This window comes from Sipha flava, unplaced genomic scaffold (assembly GCF_003268045.1).
Source record: "Sipha flava isolate LNK unplaced genomic scaffold, YSA_version1 38_pilon_pilon, whole genome shotgun sequence".
Lineage (NCBI taxonomy): Eukaryota > Metazoa > Arthropoda > Insecta > Hemiptera > Aphididae > Sipha > Sipha flava.
In genome coordinates, this window is record NW_020273099.1 from 868,400 (window position 1) to 890,488 (window position 22,089).

The 22,089-nt window shown below is 26.5% G+C and overlaps 3 protein-coding genes across 6 annotated transcripts; 2 read left to right on the top strand and 1 right to left on the bottom strand.

Moving 5' to 3' along the window:
- Positions 1 to 49: 49 nt before the first annotated feature.
- On the bottom strand, positions 50 to 13,816 carry LOC112688305. 3 transcript variants are annotated; one of them, XM_025561441.1, is made up of 10 exons: positions 13,656 to 13,816; positions 12,531 to 12,766; positions 12,238 to 12,455; positions 11,961 to 12,153; positions 11,722 to 11,899; positions 6,044 to 6,219; positions 3,665 to 3,985; positions 2,778 to 2,983; positions 2,448 to 2,720; positions 50 to 1,096 (listed from the first exon to the last, which is right to left on the bottom strand). In XM_025561441.1, exons 2-10 carry the CDS (start codon positions 12,762 to 12,764, stop codon positions 295 to 297), a joined length of 2,601 nt encoding a protein of 866 aa, XP_025417226.1. In that variant the 5' UTR covers positions 12,765 to 12,766; positions 13,656 to 13,816; the 3' UTR covers positions 50 to 294. The 3 variants fall into 3 exon arrangements, with proteins under 3 accessions (XP_025417226.1, XP_025417225.1, XP_025417224.1); XM_025561440.1 differs by having other exon boundaries at positions 13,648 to 13,816; XM_025561439.1 differs by having other exon boundaries at positions 13,615 to 13,816.
- Positions 4,092 to 5,060, top strand: LOC112688306 (testis-specific serine/threonine-protein kinase 2-like). Its single transcript, XM_025561442.1, has one exon. It carries the CDS (start codon positions 4,092 to 4,094, stop codon positions 4,476 to 4,478), a length of 387 nt encoding a protein of 128 aa, XP_025417227.1. The 3' UTR covers positions 4,479 to 5,060.
- A 177-nt stretch (positions 13,817 to 13,993) lies between the features above and the next one.
- On the top strand, positions 13,994 to 18,778 carry LOC112688321 (vacuolar fusion protein CCZ1 homolog). Of its 2 annotated transcripts, XM_025561470.1 has the most exons (10): positions 13,994 to 14,160; positions 14,924 to 15,021; positions 15,086 to 15,179; positions 15,248 to 15,460; positions 15,579 to 15,754; positions 15,990 to 16,127; positions 16,180 to 16,340; positions 16,421 to 16,706; positions 17,636 to 17,763; positions 18,535 to 18,613. In XM_025561470.1, exons 1-10 carry the CDS (start codon positions 14,092 to 14,094, stop codon positions 18,588 to 18,590), a joined length of 1,419 nt encoding a protein of 472 aa, XP_025417255.1. In that variant the 5' UTR covers positions 13,994 to 14,091; the 3' UTR covers positions 18,591 to 18,613. The 2 variants fall into 2 exon arrangements, with proteins under 2 accessions (XP_025417255.1, XP_025417256.1); XM_025561471.1 differs by lacking the exon at positions 17,636 to 17,763 and having other exon boundaries at positions 18,535 to 18,778.
- Positions 18,779 to 22,089: the final 3,311 nt, after the last annotated feature.

The window sequence follows — 22,089 nt, forward strand, 5'->3', positions numbered from 1 at the left end:
AAAAAAAAAAAAATTATAAATTACTAAATTTACTGAAATATAATGTATAATTATTTACATGAGTTCTTACATTTTTTTTAGATAAACAGTACCATACTGTACTCTATTCAAAAAGGGAATGCATGGAAAACACATTATAATCCAAATTCTAGTTGGTTGTCAGCAGTAGAAAGTTGTTGGTGGGATATATGAGCATAATATTTGTGCATTTTCTCATTTAACAGTATAATTTTAGTATACCATAATTTTAAAATAGAATAGAGCACCCTGTTACTATTTAGTCATACTTTTACATCAATCTTCATTACAATCAAATGTTTTCAGATAAAATTTAGTAAATTTATCATCATTACAAATACTACTGAATCCAATTTTTAATATAGTTGATAAATCTTTGATAAAATTCTCTCCATAACAACTTGTAGTAATTTTTTTAATAGCTTCTACACGTTCAGGAAATCTTGAATTTGATGAAAATAAACATTTGACAACATCCAAACCAACATTAGATACACAATTTAATTTATGACCAGTTTCTATTAACCATTCATAAATTATGTCACAATTATTTATAGCAATGGAATTGTTAATCATCACCATGCTAATTTTTTTAGACAAATCATATAACATATATTTATCTGTGATCATTATTAATTCTAAGAGCACAGTAATATTATTGGGTAGAAGACAATCACAATATTCTTCAAGTAGAAGCAGAAATGAATTAAAACATTCAGAACTTACATCATTTAAACGTACAGTACTTTCGTATGCTTCTTTGAAACCTCCATCTCGAAACATAGCTTCAAACACTGGAGATTTCAACGACAAAAACGATTTATTTGTATTTATTAAAGTATCATCATCCAAGACTAATGTTACAGTAGTTTCATGTTTTATAATATTTTTACCACAGTTTTTGGATTTACAAACTTTGCTTACTGGTTTTGGATATGTTATATTTAATGTTGTAAATAAAGCCAGCAACGCTCCAACAGCATCATCAAATAATTCATTTTGGCCATCTTTAATTATATTACACAAGTTATCAAATATTTTATAACGAGATAGAAATGCAAGCAATTTATTTGGTTGGCTGAAAAATAAAATATTGACATCAATAAATTTATAAAGTCATTTTTTTTATTATTTATTAAATAAATAAATATTAGATACTTTAAAATAATAGATACATCATTTTAATGTAATTTTAAGTATTTTTTTTGTCAAACTATTAAAAATGAGTAAAATGAGTAAAGAAATACAACTTTTTGTAGAAATATGCATTGTTTTTGGTGAATATTAAATAAAAAGTTTCAGGAAATATCAATAATCATAATAAATATTGTTAAGGATTATAGTTATTGGGGTTTCTTTTTAAAATAGCATAATATAAATGTTTAGATATAAATAAATTCAATATTAAATTCTTTTTAAAATTTCTTAAAACGGTTATATCTAAAGACCGGATTTATATATTTTAATATTATATTATATTAAATTATAAAATATGCAAGAAAAAAATGCAAAGCGTGCAAAATAAAATTTAAATTTTATTACAATTTTCAAAAAAAAAAAGTAAGATGCAAATACGCAATATGGAAATATAATTTGTTAAATTATAGAAATTATAGAAATAACAAATTGAAAAAAATATCCAAATAAATATTTATAAGAATATATAAGATGAAAATATTTGATCACACATTTATAAATAATAATAGTTTATATTTACTATAGTCGAACATGAAAAAAATCAAAAAAAATCGCTTATTTTAAATTGTTGGTTGATATAATATATATCGTCATAGATACTGTTTACGAATTAATTGCTAAATATTATTTCAAAATGAAGTGGAGATAACATACAAACATAGGTAAAAATAATGCATGAAAAATATCAATACATATTTCTCTAAACATGTAAAAAAAGCAATACATGTGTACCCATATGGGGAAGCTCAGCACTGATGGGTTAACTTGGCTACAACGTAATTCTTACCAACAATTGTATATAGTAGTGGTTGTAATAATCTATCTATTTATGTTGTTTTGGGTATTTTATCAACAAGGTTGGATAAAATAGGTAAAGTCACGTCTCCACTGTAAACTCATACAACCAATCTATGGAAGTTTAGTAACCTAAACGTATCTACATATAATCTATTTTTTTTACTCAACACTTTTTTGAATTGTTAGGTGTATATTTTTACGGTTTTTTGTTAAAATATGCAAAAATATTCATAACATGTACTAACGCTAGAATATGCTAAAATATGTAGTATAAATATTTGATATTTAATCAATCAAGATTTGTGAACACTCATTGATTGCATGCATATAATGTTGAAAATAGCAACATGCATTTTATGCAAAATCCGGTCTTTAGTTATATCTATATTATAAAATACCAATCTTTGAACCCAAGATTTTTATATACAACTTACCTTTGAATAACATGGGGAAGAGTTACAGTAACTAAAAGTTTAAGATTTTGATTTGTAGCCAATGTACTATTATCATTCATTATATTGATCATTATATCTTCTGCAAATGATGATTCAAAAGAACTAGTAGCATTTTTGATTATCTGTATACCCAATTTGTTTCGGTTTTTACAATTATCACACTTCTCAAGTTCATGAACTGGTCTACATAATCTTTGATGGGTTGATATAATGAATCCATCAGTAAGGATGATTTTGAAGTTCCTCACATCCCTATAAAATAATAAAATATACATGAAACATTTTTTCCTACTAAAATAAACAACATACTTAGAAATTTTCTCCAATATTTTTATTTCGTTAACATTGTTGCTATATTTTATAAATTGAATATAATCTAACACTGATTCCCACACATCTTTAGAAGCCATCATTATTACAATATTTTCTATGAATGCTAAATTTGTTAACAATTCTATGATATAACACTTATCATTTGATTTTCCTGAAGTTTGATAATCTAAGGCTTCATCACCCTAAAACATTTTAATTAATGTATGCAAACAATTGTAAAAATGTTGAATGATTAATATTTATACAGTTTAAGTTTTCCGTGTAATTAAAGGGCTGTATGCAAAACCCAGGATATATTACTGGGATCAAGGGCGTAGATTAAGATTATTTATGGGGGGGGGGGAGAATTGATATATTTAGCAAATAATTATTTTAATTTTATATATTTTACTGGCTGGAATTTTTAAAATAGTGGGTTTAAACACCCAAACCCCTCTTATCTACGTCACTGTCTGGGAGGGCCTTGTCTAAAATAATTTTTAATAAATAATATGAGAGGAATAAGTACACAAAATGTGATTTTCTAAAAACATTAAGTATATAGTTGTACTAATGTTGTACATTAATACAGTAGTTTTCGAATTTGTACCACTTAACTTTTACTTAACAAATTTTAATGATTCATTTAATTGGGCGACTGCTGTTAGTCTATATAATGCAGCATTGATTTCTAGAATTATTTTTTAAATTTAAATGTTGTGGTTCCATTGTAAATACTATTAAAGGCAAAAAAAGAAAAAAATAACAATATCTAAATCATGGAAGAACCATCAAGATAATATGGCTTAAATATAACTGCATCATCTGCATCAAATTGTTTATACTGAATATATTTTAAGTAATTATTGAGTATTTTATTTAACCTGCAATTCAAAGTCACTGACATCAGATTTGGATTCATCAGCATTAAATGACTCATTTTCATATGACTCACACACTGGTGAATAATATGGAGAGTGTGAGTCTATAGTAATATCATCTTCTTTTGATGAAGTCCAATTTTCTTTTAACGGAGTTTGTTTCAGTATGGGTGTATCTGAGCCAATAGTTCCAACAGTTAATGCTTTGGTTTCATTAGATTTAATATTTGTTTCTGGCTGACACAAGGCAGATACTTTATGTGATTGTATGTACAAAGATAAATTTTTGATTAATATTGAAACTAAACCTTTTTTTACCATTTTCTGAAATAAAATACATTGTATATTTGTATATTACTATGGAGAGACATAATATTAAAATTAAATCATTTAAATAAATATACTATTTAATACTTATAAAATATTGGAAATGTTTTTATTTCATAACAAAATTCATGAATCTAAGACTAAATTATCAAAAACAAATGCTTTAAAGCCTGAAGGCTATATTATACTAGACCACATATCACAAGGAAGTTTTGGTGAAGTACGACACGCTAAATTTTTATCAGAAGAAGATGATTTGAATTTAGTAGTGAAAATTATTGATACAAATGAAACAAGCAAAGAATATGTTTCTAAATTTTTGCCTCGTGAACTAGATGTTATGCAAAAAACGAATCATCCATATATTGTTCAAATACACAGTATTTTAAAAAAAAAAGCTATTTTATATATTTTTATGGCAAATGCAGAAAAAGGTAAAATCATCTTTTACTCATTTTTCAAAAAGTCATTAATATATTTATATTGCTAGTAGAATCAAATCTAAAACCTAAGTATTAACAAGGGTGACTACAGCTGTGTCAAACATTTCAGCACCATGGGTTAATATTTTTTCTTCAGGGCTACTGGGCACAGGTGGCATATTAAGTGAAGATAAAGGCGCCCCTTTACTTTTACAAAACTACGGCGTTTGGGGACAATTTCCCCCTTTTACTTCCCCTCCCCTCCCCAACCTTAACACGGTCCTGCAGGTGACCTAGTTATAAGATTTTAGTTTAGTAAGTATTGAGTTAAGTTGAAAGTAATTATAATCAATGCTGTAAATAGAGGTTGACGAAATGGGTGGTTAGCAAGGGTGCACATTTGAGTTAAATTAAAGATTGTTTTTTTTTTTGTACAAAATAAGAGCCAAAATAAAATTCGCAAAGCGCGCCATGGGCGGCAGTTACGGCCCTGTTTATATGGTACACTATTGAATGGAAAGCGAATCCTTAAGGGACATGCATTCAGCAGTTTACTTAATGCCACCAGGCAGTTACTTCAATTTTTAAATGCACCAACTATTGAATTTGATTAAAATTATGAACACTAAACATTATATTTTTAAGGTGAACTTTTGAAATACATAATGAGTAAAGGACCATTAAAAGAAAATCAAGCTCGAAAATGGTTCAGACAGTTGACATTAGCAGTCCAATATTTACATACATTAGATATTGTACACAGAGATATAAAATGTGAAAATATTGTAATCACTAAACATTTCACAGTCAAATTAACAGATTTTGGTTTTTCAAAATTTATAAATAAATCTAAAAGATTAAACTGTAATACATATTGTTGTTCAATGCCTTATGCAGCACCAGAAGTATTGAGTAAACATCCATATGATGGAAAATCATCAGATATATGGTCACTCGGAGTAGTGTTATATGTTATGCTCAACAAAAAAATGCCTTTCAACAACAAAAATATTAAGTCAATGCATAAACAACAAGTACATCAATTTATACATTTTATACTTATAAATTGTTTTTTTAAACTTCAAACATTAAAGGTTAAAAGAAACTGGAGCTATCAACCATCTGTAGAAAAACTGATAAGTGAAAATGTAAAAATCTGTATTGCTAATTTATTACAACCAGAACCTAGAAAACGTTGGACACTTAATAACATTTTAGAGAGTGATTGGATAAAAATGAATATAAAGTTGATAAAAATGAATGAACAAGAGTCATTTGCACTTCAGGAAGGTATAAAAAAAAAGAAAATAATATATCCAAAACATTTACAAAAAATAGAAGCAAATAGGTCAGATACTCAACAAATTTTAAATAGGCAGCCGTTAAGATTTTTGAGTATAACACAAAAAATGGAATCAGTATCTAATCTAAGTAATGAAAATTCTGATAGTAATACAATTAATAATAAATTAATACAATCACAACATAGTGAAGATACTAAGAAATTATTGTCATCAAAAAGTTCAACACAATCACAAAATGTTGTACAAGCTGAAAAAATACTATCATCAAAAATCATCAACAAAATATAGAAAATATTTCATATAATATACAAATAAATTATTTTACATACTTCTAACGCATCTTTGCAATATTTAAAGTGTATTAAGGTATAAATTGCTAAGTCTGTTAAAGATGAGTCTGTTCCAGTCATTAAGTCCATAAAAACACTTATTCCATTTTCTGTTCTTGAAAATGATTCGCGATTCATTGGACATTCTAGTAAATGGCACAGTGCTATTCTTAAATCTATATTTTAAATGACAAAAATATAAAATATATTAAATTATATTTTTTTAGTTAACCATTACCAAAAAACTTTAATTTTATTTTATTAGAGTATTTATCATTGGAAGGAAGAAATATGACTAACATTTTAAGTTAATACATTTTTATGATCTATTAAAATATTATTTAATTAATTTTTTTGATATTATTGTAATAAAATTCCCCATGGAAGGGACTCAGAATACTTCCACAGTTCCTCAGTTGGTCATAAGAAGAGACTAAATGAGGTTGTATCAGGTTGACAGCTGGTGTAAAAATGTCGTCAAATAATATGAGGAGTTTGATACAAAACTTAAGCAGTTTGTCCCACCGCGGATGGGCGCGAGGACGACAAGTAAGAGAAAGTATCAAAGTTAGAGGTGGAAGAGGCCTAGATAATGAAGTATGTGATATTAGTCGGACAGCCGGTGTGGTAGCTGGTTCACCAATTATGTGTTCAGGTCTACCCAACATGGATTATGTCAACGGTGCAGGAACATTAGCATTGCGCTCCAGGTTAAATTCGCGTCTAGGTATGAGAGATAGGTATTAAGTGAGAATAGGTAATTGGAATGTTAACAGGCAGACGTAGAGAATTGGCGGAAGTATTGTAGAGGAGAAAACTTAATATTTGTTGTGTTCAGGAAACTAAGTGAAAAGGAGAGAAAGCAAAAGATTTAGGAGAGGGCTATAAAATAATATATTCAGGTAGGAATGGGGTTGAAGTAATATTGGATGAGGAGTTGAAAAATAAGGTGGTAGTTGATGTAGAAAGAAAAAGTGATAGAATTATTACGATAACGTTAGTACTTGAGGAAAAAGTAATAAACGTAATAAGTATGAATGCGCCAAAAGTAGGATGTGAAGAAAAGGAAAACCAGGAAATTAAGATTCAGTAATTGGTGGTAATAAAATGGGCATATAGGTAATGAAAGAGTAGAGTATAAAAAAGTGTATGGTGGGTATGGTTTTGGCGAGAGGAAAGAGGCTGGAGAAAAAGTTTTGAATTTTACATCATGCTTGCAATAATCAACACATATTATAGAAAACGAGAAGAGCATTATATAATATTTAAGAGTAGAAGAAATAGGTTATTTTATGTGGAAGAGAGACAGTATATAGAAAATAAAAGATTGTAAAGTAATTCAAGGAGAGAGTGTAATAACACAGCATAGGTTGATGATAATGGAGGTAATGGTATAGTGGAAAAAACTAAACATAGTAAGTAAAAAAAGGAATACTAGAAAGAAATTGAGAATTTTGTGGTACAAATTAATAGAAGACAAAGAAAAGGAGTTTATAAAGAAAGTAAAAGAAAAAGCTACTGTATGGAATGTTGAGGGAAATATAAATGAGGTTTAGAAAAAAAAAACAAGTTGTATTATGAATATAGTAAAAGAGGTTGTTGATGAAACCAATATGCCAGAAAACAAGTAAATTTCGGGGAGGGATGAAGAGATTCAAAGAGTAGTAGCAAGTAAGAAAAAGCAACTTAAGTTATGGCAGAAAAGCAGGAAAATAGAAGATTGGATAGAGTATAAAAATGTATGTAAAATAGTGAAAAGTGTGGTAAGCAAGGTAAAGCTTAATAGGTATGATGAGTTATACGAGAAATTAGGAACACAGGAAGGAGAAAAATAAATTTATATACTGGCTAAGGTTAAAGAAACACGATCCAGGAATTTCAAAAATGTTTGGTGAATAAAAAATGAGGATAAGAGTATTAACAAATGATGAGTATGAACATTGATATTCTGAGAATTTCGGCAGTCAGATGGCCTGAAGCTGGAGATATATGGAGTGAAGATTATAGATTTATATACTCAGGAATATCTGCTGAAACCCCAGGAAGGGAAGGAGTAGGCATAGTGCTTAGAAAAGACATAGGAAAGAAAGTGAAAAATTACGTGCAGTACAGGGAAAAGATTATTCTTGTTAAAATAGAAACCAAACCAAAAGACACAATCATAGTACAACTTTATATGCCAACCTCCAACAGTAATAATAGCCACATAGAAGAACAAATGGAAAAAGCTATGGAAACAATCAAAGGAGAAGAAAATCTGATCATCGTGGGAGACTGGAATGCAATAGTAGGAGAAGGAAAAAGAGAAAGAAACATTATAGGAAATTATGGTCGGGGAAAAAGGAATGATCGCGGAGATAGACTGGCGGAAATTTGTGCAAAACATGATCTGATAATAAAGAATACATGCTTCTATCATTATCCAAGGAGACATTGTGTATCTTCTCCTTGTATTACACATGGAAAATTTCAGGAGATGTGGGAAGGTACCAAATTGATTACATCATGGTAAAATATAGATTTTAAAACCATGTCAAAGATTGTCAAAGTTATCCTGGTGCGGATATAGACAGTGACTACAATTTGGTCATGATGAAATGTAATCTCAAATTTATAAAAATTAAAAGAAGAGGAAACACCAATCGATGGCAAACTAGTAAACTAAAAGAAGAACAAGAAGATTGACACCAGATATTCTTCCTTGATAAAAACAACTACAAATGTAGGGTATTATCATGATATTGAGAAAGCATTCGACAATGTCAACTAGGAAATAATGTTTAATATAATGAAAAGAGCAGGAGTTGCAACCACAGATAAAAAACTGCTCTACCAACTGTATAAAAATGAAATAGCAATCATAAAAATGGGAGACATTCAAAAAGAGTCCAAAATAAAGAAAGGTGTTAGACAGGGATGTACATTATCACCCTTAATATTTAATGCCTACATTCAAGAGGCTATAGATACTATTAGAGAGAGAATACAGCTAGGAATTAAGATAAATGGTTACAGAATAGACATGTTGAGATTCACAGACGATAATGCAACAATAGCGGAGAACAAAGAAGATTAAAAAAAAATTTAAAAACATTGGAACAAGAGATGGAAATAGACTATATGAAAATTAACACAAAGAAAACGAAAGTACAAGTATATAGTAGATACAACAACATAAGAACAAGAATAAAATTAAAGTTTGGTGAAACTATAGAACAAGTAGAAGACTTTATATATTTGGGTAGCACTTTAAGCTCAGATGGGAGATGCAAAAATGAAATTATAAAGAGAATATGCCAAGCTAAAGTGGCATTTAATAAGAAAAGAAATCTTTTTATTTCAAAAAACATTGACCTAAATATCTGAAAGAATCTACTAAAAACGTACATCTGGAGCATAATATTATATGGATGCGAAATATAGACTATTGCAAAAAAAAAAATTAATATAATAAAGGCTTTCAAAATGTGGTGCAACAGGAGGATGGAAAAGATAAGTTGGACTGACAGAATCACTAATGAAGAAGTTTTAAAAAGGGTATGTGAGAGGAAATCAATATGGAAGAGTTATAAAGAAAAGACAAAATTAATTAATAGGTCATATTTTAAGACACAATGGGCTGCTATTACTAATCTTAGAAGGAGTAATTGATGGAAAAAATCACAGAAGAAGACCAAGATTGCAATACATAAGTCAGATAATAGATCAAATATGTAACTCATATCAAGAGTTGAAGAGGAAGGCTAGTGATAGAGAAACATGAAAGATGCTACAAATTTAATTATATTGAATGTGAGAGAGAGAGAGAGAGAGAGAGAGAGAGAGAGAGAGAGAGAGAAACAAATGATGGAGATGTGAAAAAAAGATGAAAAGAATATTTTGAGAGATTACAGAACAAGAGAGTATTCAAAAGAAATTTAAAGGATGGAATGAAAAACTGATTGGTTTAGTTAGTGGGAAGAAAGTGAAAGTTGTGGTGAAGGTGATGAAGAAGAAAAAAGTGGTAGGACCAAATGGAGTGCCTGAAGAGGTGTGGACAATTTTAAGAGATGTAAGCATTGGATGATTGATAGATCTTATTAATAGTGTCAATAGAGAAAAAAATGTCAGAAGATTGGAGAAAGACTTTTGTTATACCAATATTTAAAGGCATAGGAGACATACAAGAATGTGGGAACTGTAAAAGAATAAAGCTGATGAATGAAAGCATGAAGATTTGGGAAAAGATTATAAAGAAGAGAATAAGAGGTGAGACATCAATATCGGAAAAAAAGTTTGGTTTTATGTCAGTAAAATCGACAATGAATTTTGTGTTAGACAACTAGTAGAGAAGTTTTAAAGGGGACATTAACAAGAAAAGGGGTTCCAAAAATATATATAGATTTGATTCAGGATATGTATGAAGGTTTGAGAATTAGTGTAAAGAATTTGTGTGGAGTAACAGAAAATTTTAATGTAGAAGTGAGTGTGCATCGGAGATTTACCCTAAGCTCTTATTTGTTCTCTGTGGTAATAGATAAAGTTAGGAAAGACATACAGAGTGAGGTACTATGGTGTATGATGTTTGCTAATGATATAGTTTTAGTAAGTGAAAATTTGGAAGTAGTTAATAATAGGTTTTATGAGTGGAGGTTAGCCATTGAAGGAAAGAGATTATTTGTAGAAATAAAACAGACTATATAGAGTATGACTTCAGAGGAAGATACCAAGAAATTGAAGGTATGAGGAGATCAATGACAATAAGTGGTAATGTGATAGGTGAAGTCAGTAACTATAAATATTTAGGATAATTTATACAAAAGGACAGACATTTAAGTATGGACATAAGACATAGGATTAAGTGTGGTTGGATGAAATGGAGAGGAGCGTAGGCCGTTTTATGCGATAACCAAATTCTAATCAAGCTAAAAAGTAAATTTTACAGGAGTGTAGTGAGATTAACTATGCTATATGGTTTCGAGTGTTGAGCGGTTGACAAGAGAATAGAACAGAGTATAAGTGTTACATCAATAAGAATGTTTAGATGAATGAGTGGAATGACAATAAAAAATAGAATAAGGAACGGATGTCTATTTGACTGGATATGTGAGAGGTTGTTTTGGTGAAGCGTCTACCGTGGGCAAGATGAGAGAAAATAAATTAAGATGGTTTGGGTATTTGATGAGATGAGAGAAAACAAATGCAGTAAGAGTTGTTATGAAAATTAATGATGAGGACTGTTGGTGAATACATAGGGGATGTAGAAAAATCGAGACAAGTGAAGATTTAGGACAAGGGTACGGACCCCAGTTAGGAAAAAGGTGAAGAAGAAGATTTTATTTTACTCAATGTATAAGTTTTTAATATTGAATTAACAAAAATAAAACATAAATGTAATTGTGTAGTGAAAAAAAAAAATTAATAATAACACATCAATCAATATTAGTTAATATATAAATAAATAAATGCTTAGTATGGAGTTTTATTTCATTTATAAAGAATAACTAGTTTCAAATTAAAAATTCATCATCAGGTATAAACAGTCAATGAAATTGTATATAAAATATTTGTTCATTTATTCATATATTAATTTACTTGTATCAACCATCTATTAATTTTAAATTTTAATTACATTTTTTATTATTTTATTAAATATTAATTGCAACTCAATTATTTGAATAAGTGTAGAGTATACTTACAGCGATTATCTTCAGTTTTAAGAACATCAGTTATACACATAATAAGGCGGGATGAATGTAATCGTTGTTTATTATTTTGTATTTTACAAAGCTGGTATATAATTCTCTTAACTAAAGGTTGTGTTGGTAATAAATCCATTAAATTATTTAAAGTAGTTTCAGGTTCATTTCCTAAAACCTAAAATAAAAATATTTTTTATAAATTATATTAATATTTTAAAATTGTTTTTCTTTTTTACCTGTTTTACAGTGGTATAAGCAGTTAATGCACTTGATAAATTAGTAGGTTTTACTAAAAATGAAATATGGGCTCGTAAAACAGCAATGACTATATTTTTATTTTTTGATGTTAAGAGTGAACATATAACTCGGACAGCATCACATTTCAACAGTTCTGCAGAACCATATTTTGTTGAATTTTCCCACATTTTTCTAAAATAAAGACATACAATATTGGTAATTATTAATTAATATGAATAAATAATAGCATATGATACAGACAACTAGAAACTTTACCTAATAGCTCGAATTCCTGAATATCTTGTAATATCACACTTAGTATTCAATAATATTTTTACAATTAAACTAGGGAGACTATGTTTGAATATAACTGGAATATTGGCTTCAGATATAGCAAGGTTGGCAATCATTCGACAAGTGCGATTATCAATTGATTCAACATTAATATTTTTCATTATAAAAACAAGATCTTTAACAACGCCATAATCAATCAACTGTAAGAAATAACAATTTAATTAACAATATAATGAATTACTGAAAGTTATTATAGTTTTCACAGTAACAATTACTTGGTCACGGCATGCTTCATTCATGCTACAGTTTGCAAGAATACTTAAAGTTAATGATAATACTTTTGGGTTAACTTGTTTTAAGCACTTCATCAATATTTTGATACCACCAAGTTCTCGAAGTTCATTAATAGCATGGTTTTTCATCATATTTGAACGTATATAATGTAAACTTCCACACATTTTGCCATTATCAGATTGAATATTTTCTAATGCTGATTTTATTGAATCCATATCTGAAATTATTTAATAATTAACATCTTTAAAATGTTGTTATTATTACATTTTTTTTTTTTTAAGAATATTATGTTGTTAGAATAAAAATCCTATGCATAAATATTAATTATATTTGTTTTATTTTATGATTCTTGAGACAATTTGGTATGGTCAATTTCAAATTGGATTTTAATTAAAATAATACAATAACTACAGCCATAACACCTGATGTCAGTAAATATATAACTGTTAGAATAATTATATTTGATTGTTATTTTTAAATAATAATACATTCTTGTTAATATAATATCTTCTAAAACTAATAATCCTAAGTAAAATGTCCTGTTTTTGTTTTAGCAGATCATTTTATTTAGGGTCATTTATATTACTTTCAGTTTGGATTTTATTGCAGAATCTCAAATTTGTATTCTATATGTTTGAATTGGCTTTAAAAATGTTATTTTAGATTGAAATTTGTATGGAACATAAATTAGCAGAAGAGTTAGTACAGTAAAGTGGGGTTGTAGACTACCAGTTTATTGTCACTGATAGTTAATTTAATAAATGGAAGCATTTTAGTTCTTTTCATTTTCAGCAACTATTAAATAGGTAAAGGGAACAGGTCTAAACATTAACAAATAAAATCTACTGTATATTTCTAAATACAATTCCTAAAATATAAACAATATTAAATTCATAACAAATCAAAATTGATACTTATTAATATTTATTACAGAACTATTAATTAATGTATTATAAGTTACACTTGATTTTCATGTCTGAATATAAAATATAACGCTTATAATCTATAAAGTAATAATCAAAGGTTAACACAATTGTTAGTGCAAGAGTTTCGATATTAACTTACTGACGTATTATTGTAAATATTTATGGTATTTACTTGTTCACCTATGGGAATGTGGTGTATGACATTAAATAATGCAGTTGTAGCATATAACAATAAAATAAAACAAATTACTTTGTTATTCTCACAATTAAATAGTAGTAACTATATTGAGAATAACTACAACACAGTAGAAACTCTTAGTAATAGAATAAACATCTAAACACGAGAGATGATAAGAGATTTTTGACGACTGCAGGGTTACCAAGTTTTGGTGTATACAGATGAGGTAACTGATTAGGAAACTGAAAAATCGAAGATGATAAAATATGATAATCGTATTCATAACTGATAAGTGATGTTAATTATTACAAATTTACATTTATCCAGTATTTTTAGAATAGAAATTAATAAAACTGAGTTTATTCTTTAATTTTTATTAAAACATAATTTTTTGAGTTCCAATTATGTAATTTAACAAGTGACCACGCTGTAGAAAATATGCCAACTGAAGTCACTGTTCAGAATTTGTATATTTTTAATTCAGGATTATCAAAAACAGAAGAAGATGTAAGTTTACATGATTAACGTACATAGAATAATTTTATATTATCATCGGTGTAGGTATTAAATCTGTTATAATTCATGTGTCAATAACAATCCCTTGCCACAATGCATAGCTTTTAGTAATTATGTGATTTACAAATCGTAATTAGTAAATTTTATTATTATTTTTATTACAATTTCAATATTATAGTGTTGTGTTTTAGGTTAGTTAGATGTAATATCAAGTTGTTTAAAACCAATTAACTATTCCAAATTTTATAGTGTTGAATTTAAGATATATTTAATGCCATTGAACAAATAATAATCATCTTCATTGGACCATTTACATTGGCTTTATAAAAATGTATTGCGTTATAAATAGTCTAGTTCATTAAATTTTAACTTGTTTTATTAATTTACTAATCTATTGTTATGATTTAATTTGTAAGAATATTTTTAAAATGATTTTATTTGATTCATACAGTCCCATTTTATATAATTTAGCTCTATATGGATTGTTAAATTAAGTATAAAACAAAAATATTTATTTTTCAGTTTGTTAGTTCAATACAGTTTTGTTTTTAAAATTGTATAGTTATCCTAGTTCATTAAATTAAAGTCAACTAATAGATTTCTATTTTATTGTAATTAGTGTATAGTTATTTTTAATTTTCCAAGAAATTTCTATAATTATTGATATTTGTAAATATGTATTTATATAATTATACTATTAAGTATTTTAAAAATAAATGTGATACATATTTAATATATTCAATGTATTTTATAGGGAGCTAATAAAATATTATTTTATTATCCACCACATGAGGATGAAAATAAAAAAGTACTCAATATTGGTCACATTGAAGCTATAATTTGTTTTACACGGTATGCCTAAAATAATTATTATAATATACCTATTATGGTTAAAAAATTTTTTATATTATTTTAGGAATTTTAATAGCACTGAATCATGTGAATCTTTACGCACTGATAAAACATTGCAAGTGTTATACAATCCAGAGCCAGATTTTTGGATGGTTATTGTAATATCATATTGATATAATTTTAATTTTTAATATTTTCTTAATAATTTTTGCATTTCACTTAGTAGACTGTATCAGCAGCATGTAAATCTAAATCAAAGTCCCCAGAATCTCCCGATGAACCGGTTTATTGTACATATAATCTTCAAGAACCAATTTATTTGGCTGTCTTAAAACATTGGTATCAGACATTTCAAATGACTGTGGGTAATATGACTAAAATAATGAATGATAATGATCCAGATTATCTTAGACTTATGCTTAATAAATTTTATAACAAGGTAAGAAAATAATTTTGTACTGCATATTTATAAATTTTCCAGTAAATTTAATCAAAATTTGTAATAAAATTATATTAATAATTCAATTTTATGTTTTATTTTTTTGTTTATTTTTTAGTATTTGTTAAGTGTTGATTTATCGAGTCATACATTTATGGATATGTTTCAAGGCATTAGTTTTCTACCTCTAGACAATGTTATTCATTTGTATGCCCAGAGTTTTTTAAATTCTATTGAAAATACATTTCAACAAGTTAATTTTACTATGTTACTCTATAATGATTCATTGGTTTGGTAACTATAAAATTTTCATACTTTAAATTATAGAGGTCTGTTTAAAATGCTTAAATTAAATCAATTAAAAATGGGATTTATGCCATTCTTAATTTTAAATTATTATTCAATATTAATTATTTTAAATTTATTATTGATTTCAATATTAAATACTATATAGTACATGAATTATAATACAATTTTATCTTAATTAGTACTATTATTTTCAAACATTAAAATACTTTGATATCTATAGGAGTGGTCTTAGTAAACGTCAAACTCAACTTGTATATTCCTATATTTTAATGTGGGTTTTACCTGAAATGGTACGAGATGAAAATATAGTCAAAGGAAATTCATTGCAACAGTGTTTGCCAAATCAATTAGTTGGAAGGTATAAAAACATTTTTTTTAGTTAAATTTTTATATCAGATTTATTTTAACAGATTTATATCAAATGTATGGGCAGTAAAAACAGATGATTGGAGTTGTGACCTAGGAAAAGTTCCAGTCATATTGTTAAATGATGAAAATGATGAAACATTTAAAAGCTATAGACTAGTCATATATAAAGCTCATAAATCAATTGTATGTATGTTTATTGAGAGTAAGTAATAGTTTAATATCTCTGATTTAATTGTATTATAATTTTATACATAGATTTTCAATCATTTTAATTAATTTTAGCGGATTATCCACTGACAGCAGAATTATACAATAATTTAGACCAGTTTCTGGGAACCAAATTACATTTACTATCAGAAAAGATGAAGATTACGGTTGAAAAAGCCTTAGCTTCTAAATTATATGCTGAAAGACCTGCTAAATTTGTATACTTTAATTCTATGAATTTAGCTATTAAAAACTCAATTAAGACTTCAAACACAATAGCAACAACTAATAAACCTTCTGATTTTAATATCAGTCCTGAATCATTAAGAGTTCTAGTGGATATAAGTTATCAACATTCTTGGTGCGTATACTTTTATTGATTAAAATTATTCATCTTATTGGCTCATTACCTTAGTATATCATATGTGCAATATATCAATACTAACTTTCCATTAAAACTAATACTAAAGACTTAAATAGATTTATGGTTTATTAAACAATTATAAAATTTTAATATGCTTCTGCATATAATTAAAACTAAAATAACAATGAGATTTAAAAATAGGCTTGCACTGAATCTTAACTAATTTATATAATTTAATATTTAGTCTAATGAGGATATTATCTTGATTTTTTTTTTTACCATATTCAAAATATTTGTATTTCATTATATCAGTATTATTTGTACAAGTCAGTATTAAGCAATATTATTTATATTATTAGTATCAATGTAAATGCATTTTTAAAAGAAAATTTTTTTTAATACAGCTAAATTTATCCACAAATTATATATTTAATAAAAATTCAATACATTTCAATTAAATGGTTAATTTGCTATATTGATCATATGATAGATAAATATATCAAATGGGTGTATAATATGTGATACATATATTATTTAATTTAAAATATTTTTATTTTATTCATTATGATTCATAAATAAATAGGTAAGGTATCCTAACTTAATATAAAAATGAAAGTTTAGGAAATTGGTGGTGCTGTTTTTAAGGAGTTCAGTTTAGGTAATTTAAGATTAATCTAAACTTTGTGCATACAAGATTATTTTAGTAAAGCAATCAATATTATTAGTATTTGCCAGATATTTTTTTTACCTATTTATTTATATTATATAATTATTTTTACTATGCATATTTTTTTGATATATACTTTTTTTAAAATATTTTTAAATACTTCTTTCAAAATAATCTTTCTATATTACATGTAACTACGAGTATATGATGTTTTTAGTATAAAACATATACTCATTTCTTAGCATGAATTGTATTTCAGTATTCAACCAACTTGTTCTATTATGATAAAAACATCTAATGATAATTGGGTAGCTGGTAGATTATGTAATTCTCGAGAAATCTATATAGTGTTGAATCAAAAATTAACCAAGTTGAATGATGTAGATAGTAAGTATTCAACTATATATAAATATATATAGAATTATGGTACCGGAAAATATGATGACCTGAGAATTTTAATAATGGCTAATCTAATAATATGTTTAATAGCTATTTTAATTAACAATAACGGATAATTTTGTTGGTTTTTGTTATCAAGAGTAATATTTTTTCTTATTAATTCCTTTTAATTATATTTTTATAGTTAAATATTTAATGATTTATATTATTTCAAGCTCTTTTCTTTTGATACTAAGATATGTATTTTATTCACTATGTTATAAGAATTTCACATGGTATGTTTAGTTTTACACTGGTATTTATTAAAACAATGTGCTCCTAAAATGACTTTATTATTATTTTTTTTATTATTATGGTATTACAGTTTTGAAAAATTATTTTCCAAGAAATAATTTTGCTTAGTATACTTGTTTTACTGTTTCTTTTGTATACTTATATTACTTAAGTATTCTTTATACTTAATCATAAAGTTAATCTCAAGTTTATAATAATAATATAAATCTAGATTTTCTATGATTATTACATGGGCTACTACTCATACTTACTATTTATTCTACATTTATCCTTTATTGAAAACTAAGTTCATACGTTTAATAATTAATTGCATTTAGAAATGTATACAATTTATAGAACTGTTTAAAAATAGGTGTATAAAATACTTTTTATGTATCAGTGGAATTACATTTTCCGGTAATCTATTCACAATTAAATTAAATATAAAATAAAAAATAAAAATTATATTAATTGTTTGATTTCCAGCGGAAATTCAGAACCTTTGTGCACAGGAACTTGGGACAATATTTTTTTATGATTAGTTAATTGTACAATAAGTAGTAATTTGATAACCCCAAGTTGTAAACTATATGATTTTAACTAGAACAATTTTTATTTCTTTTTATCAAATACATATTTATTATTGTTTAATTAACTTATATGAAAATGTTAATTATATCATTGTTTTATAGTTTTTTTTTATTGTTTTACTTTGTTAACACATGAAGTAATATATAACCAATCCTATACAAAAAGTTTTATTTCTTATAATATTTTTTATTATGATTATGTAATTGTTATTCTTATAAATGGTCGCCCCTGAATCCGTATTTAAGGAATTTATTTTATGTGAGATACACATTTCAAATTTTTTTAATGTGGATCATTTTATAACGAAATTAAATAACGCTTGACTGTAAATACTGAATGGGCCTTTTTGACAGATCCATATTTAGTGACAAAATAAATAGAATACAAGTGTCATTTTCAAATCACAGACAAGTGTAAAAAAAAACTATACAAAATCAAGTGGATCTGGCATTAGATTAAAAAAAAAAAAAAAAAAAAAAACCACAAATATTAAAGATTCACCAGATTTAAAATTTTACTTGTACATTTTTAACCTGAATTAAAAAAAAAATTTGAGTCCCTTTCCTTTAAAAAAAAATTGTTTTTAGTGGTTCATTAACACGTTCCATTAGTGTATTTACCGTACAATATTTCATCATGGATATAAGATGCTTTTTAAATATATTTATATCTACTTGTTAAAAAAAATTAGATGGGGTATTTCTTTTACGAAATATTAAAATATTAATTATTTAATGTACTGTTTTAATTTTTAATAATAAACGTTTAGAAATATTAAAGATACGAGAAAATCGTGATTAATTGTGAAAGTGTGCTTTAACGATGCCCAGCGCTCTGTGATATATAATAATATAATATTATTGCTATTTGGATTGTTATAATATGATTATATATTGATATCTGAATTTTCGATCTCATGCTGACCGCCGTCACAGCAGCAGCATACTCGCGATTCTTCTCATTCACGTGCCGCATTATTTTAACCGTCCGGTGATGACGGCGAAGAGCTTTCTAGAATGCGAAACTTGACATTATCTCTCGGATAGTGAATTCTCTCCGTCTTCGTTACCCACTCGCGCACACACAGGTGAGTTTAGTATTATGTTCTGTCTTTGAATAAAACATATTTTGACGTAATCTCCTGGCGGCGGCGGCAATGTATTAGCGTTTCGCTGTATTATAATAATTTGACCTATCTCATCCTCACCCCCCGTGGACCCTGTATGGTACAAGTACATAAACAACCCTAATCTGTGCTCGTCAACTGCGAATGCCTTTTCTTAAAATATAATATAGTATACCTAATCGTAACTCGCGTGATATTGTGTACAATCGGTTTAATATTTATGCTTATATAACGTACAGTCGTCCGTTTAAAATGTGATTACACTCGGTGGCGGTCTTGGAAGAGTTGTTGCGCGTGTCGACTTCAAGGCCACCAACCCTTTTGTTGTTTTTGAATCTCGCATTTAACGGGTATTTATGTCCCCAGTATGAAAAATATTGAGGTATAGGGTTATTTTTTTCAACGTCATAAGAAGTTAGCTAGGTACCGAAAATGAAATACATCTTTGCAACATTTTTTCATAAACATCTCAAAAAAAAACGAAGTTTTATTGATCAAGGGTAATGTAATAATATTGTGTATTGATGGCTTTAAATATAAAAAAACATATGGTAAAACTGATTTGTTCAAATAAATATATACAAAACGCGTCTTAATTATGTATCTAAATCAGTGTCGTAGCTGCGATTTTTTTCTAGGGAGAGTTTAAAGTATATTTATGATTAAAAGTTAAACTGAAAGTAATTTCTATTTTATTTGGAATTGTTAGCAACACGAAATTAAAAATATTTCAACACTCTTGGCATAAATAAACAAGGAAAATTTTTCTTTATGTACTTTGAACAAAGAAATTAAAGAAATTATTAACTTACAAATAGCAAGAGTATGAGAGTTTGTAAAGGAATATTTGAATATTGCATAATCTCAAAACGATTATAAAGATTTACTTAAGTTAATAACAGTTTTTATTGGTGAAATATGAAATATACGAAATACATTGAAATTAAAAAATTAAACGATTTAATCTAAAATAATCAAAAAATTCCAGAATTTGTGATAAATTTAATTTAATTTATCGTCTCAAGTGGAACTTTAGATTTTTTTTAAATATTTAATTTAGATACAGAAATTCTTTTAAATGACCCGTCACATTGGAGTGAAAACTTATCTTTCAAAAGGTCTTTAAACTGAAAACTGTCAATGATACGATTGAGAGGGGAATAAAGTTGATTGAAGAATACAATTCAATACTTACTACCAATGAGGAAAGAAACAATTTGTGATACAAATTTTGAGTGATTACAGAACAATATTTCATGACTGAAAGATTAAATATAAAAAAAATAATGATAATTATTCAACTAAGCAATTATTTTTAATCATTGTAATAGACAATTTAATTTTGAATAATTTTGTACAAATGTAATTTTATTTTATTATGAATCATTCAACTGGTATAAACAAAAAATAATAAAAATATTTTTTGCCACATTTTTTGAGCTTTGATTTATTTTTTGCATAAAAATGTTGATAATAAATTATGTAAGTGTCAAAAGTTATATTTTTTAAATCTCCAAAAAATTTGCTACCCGATATTTTATGTTTAATATTTTTTGATTGTCAAAAAAAAAATTGTAGCTCAAAGCTTAGAGATTTTCGTAAAAATATACTAAATTACTAAACTTCAAGTATTCGGGGGATGTAGATTAAAATTTATCAATTGGCAATTGATTTCAAATTTTACAGTTACAATAATACAATAATATTTTATATGAACATACCGGTTTTAAAAATAATATCTTATATCAAGATATTTTAGATAATATTAAATAATAATAACCAAATTATTTATACGAGTATTTTTTAACATCTATGTTTAATAAGAACTCGTTTTAAATAATCTCTCATATTAAAATAAATTATCTCTTTGTAAAACGACTAATTTTTCTCAATGTATTCCATCTTTTATTTTTTCATACTCCGTTGCGATTTTATTTTTCATATTCAATCGCAATTCTATTAACATTGTATATACTAGATATAATAATACTTCAGGCTAGGCTTTTAGTTATTTATTAATTTATTTATCAATTTATGATTATTAACCATTTAATAATTTTTAATTAAATTTTTATTATTTTATTAATTATTAATAATTTATTGTATTAAATAAAAAATATAATACCATATTATAAAAAAACTTGCTAAATAAATGACGATAACAAGTCAATACAAAAATGTTCTCGTCATTTAAGAGAATCTTGAAACATGGCCGTGCTAGCACGAATAGGAAAACATGACTTGTACGAGCTCCTAACACGTACGTAGAGTATGTTTTATATTATCAAAGTAGAATCCGTGCCACTAATTCATGATTCTCGGAC

Coding starts and splice junctions, on each gene's coding strand:
- LOC112688306 (XM_025561442.1), top strand. CDS start 4,092: ATGTTTTTATTTCATAACAAAATTCATGAATCTAAGACTAAATTATCA.
- LOC112688305 (XM_025561441.1), bottom strand. CDS start 12,764: ATGGATTCAATAAAATCAGCATTAGAAAATATTCAATCTGATAATGGC. Junction 11,900..11,960: donor CTTATACCACTGTAAAACAG/GTAAAAAAGAAA, acceptor TTTTTATTTTAG/GTTTTAGGAAATGAACCTGA. Junction 3,986..6,043: donor ATTGCAAAGATGCGTTAGAA/GTATGTAAAATA, acceptor ATTTTATTTCAG/AAAATGGTAAAAAAAGGTTT.
- LOC112688321 (XM_025561470.1), top strand. CDS start 14,092: ATGCCAACTGAAGTCACTGTTCAGAATTTGTATATTTTTAATTCAGGA. Junction 15,755..15,989: donor TATAATGATTCATTGGTTTG/GTAACTATAAAA, acceptor TGATATCTATAG/GAGTGGTCTTAGTAAACGTC. Junction 16,341..16,420: donor TGTATGTATGTTTATTGAGA/GTAAGTAATAGT, acceptor AATTAATTTTAG/CGGATTATCCACTGACAGCA.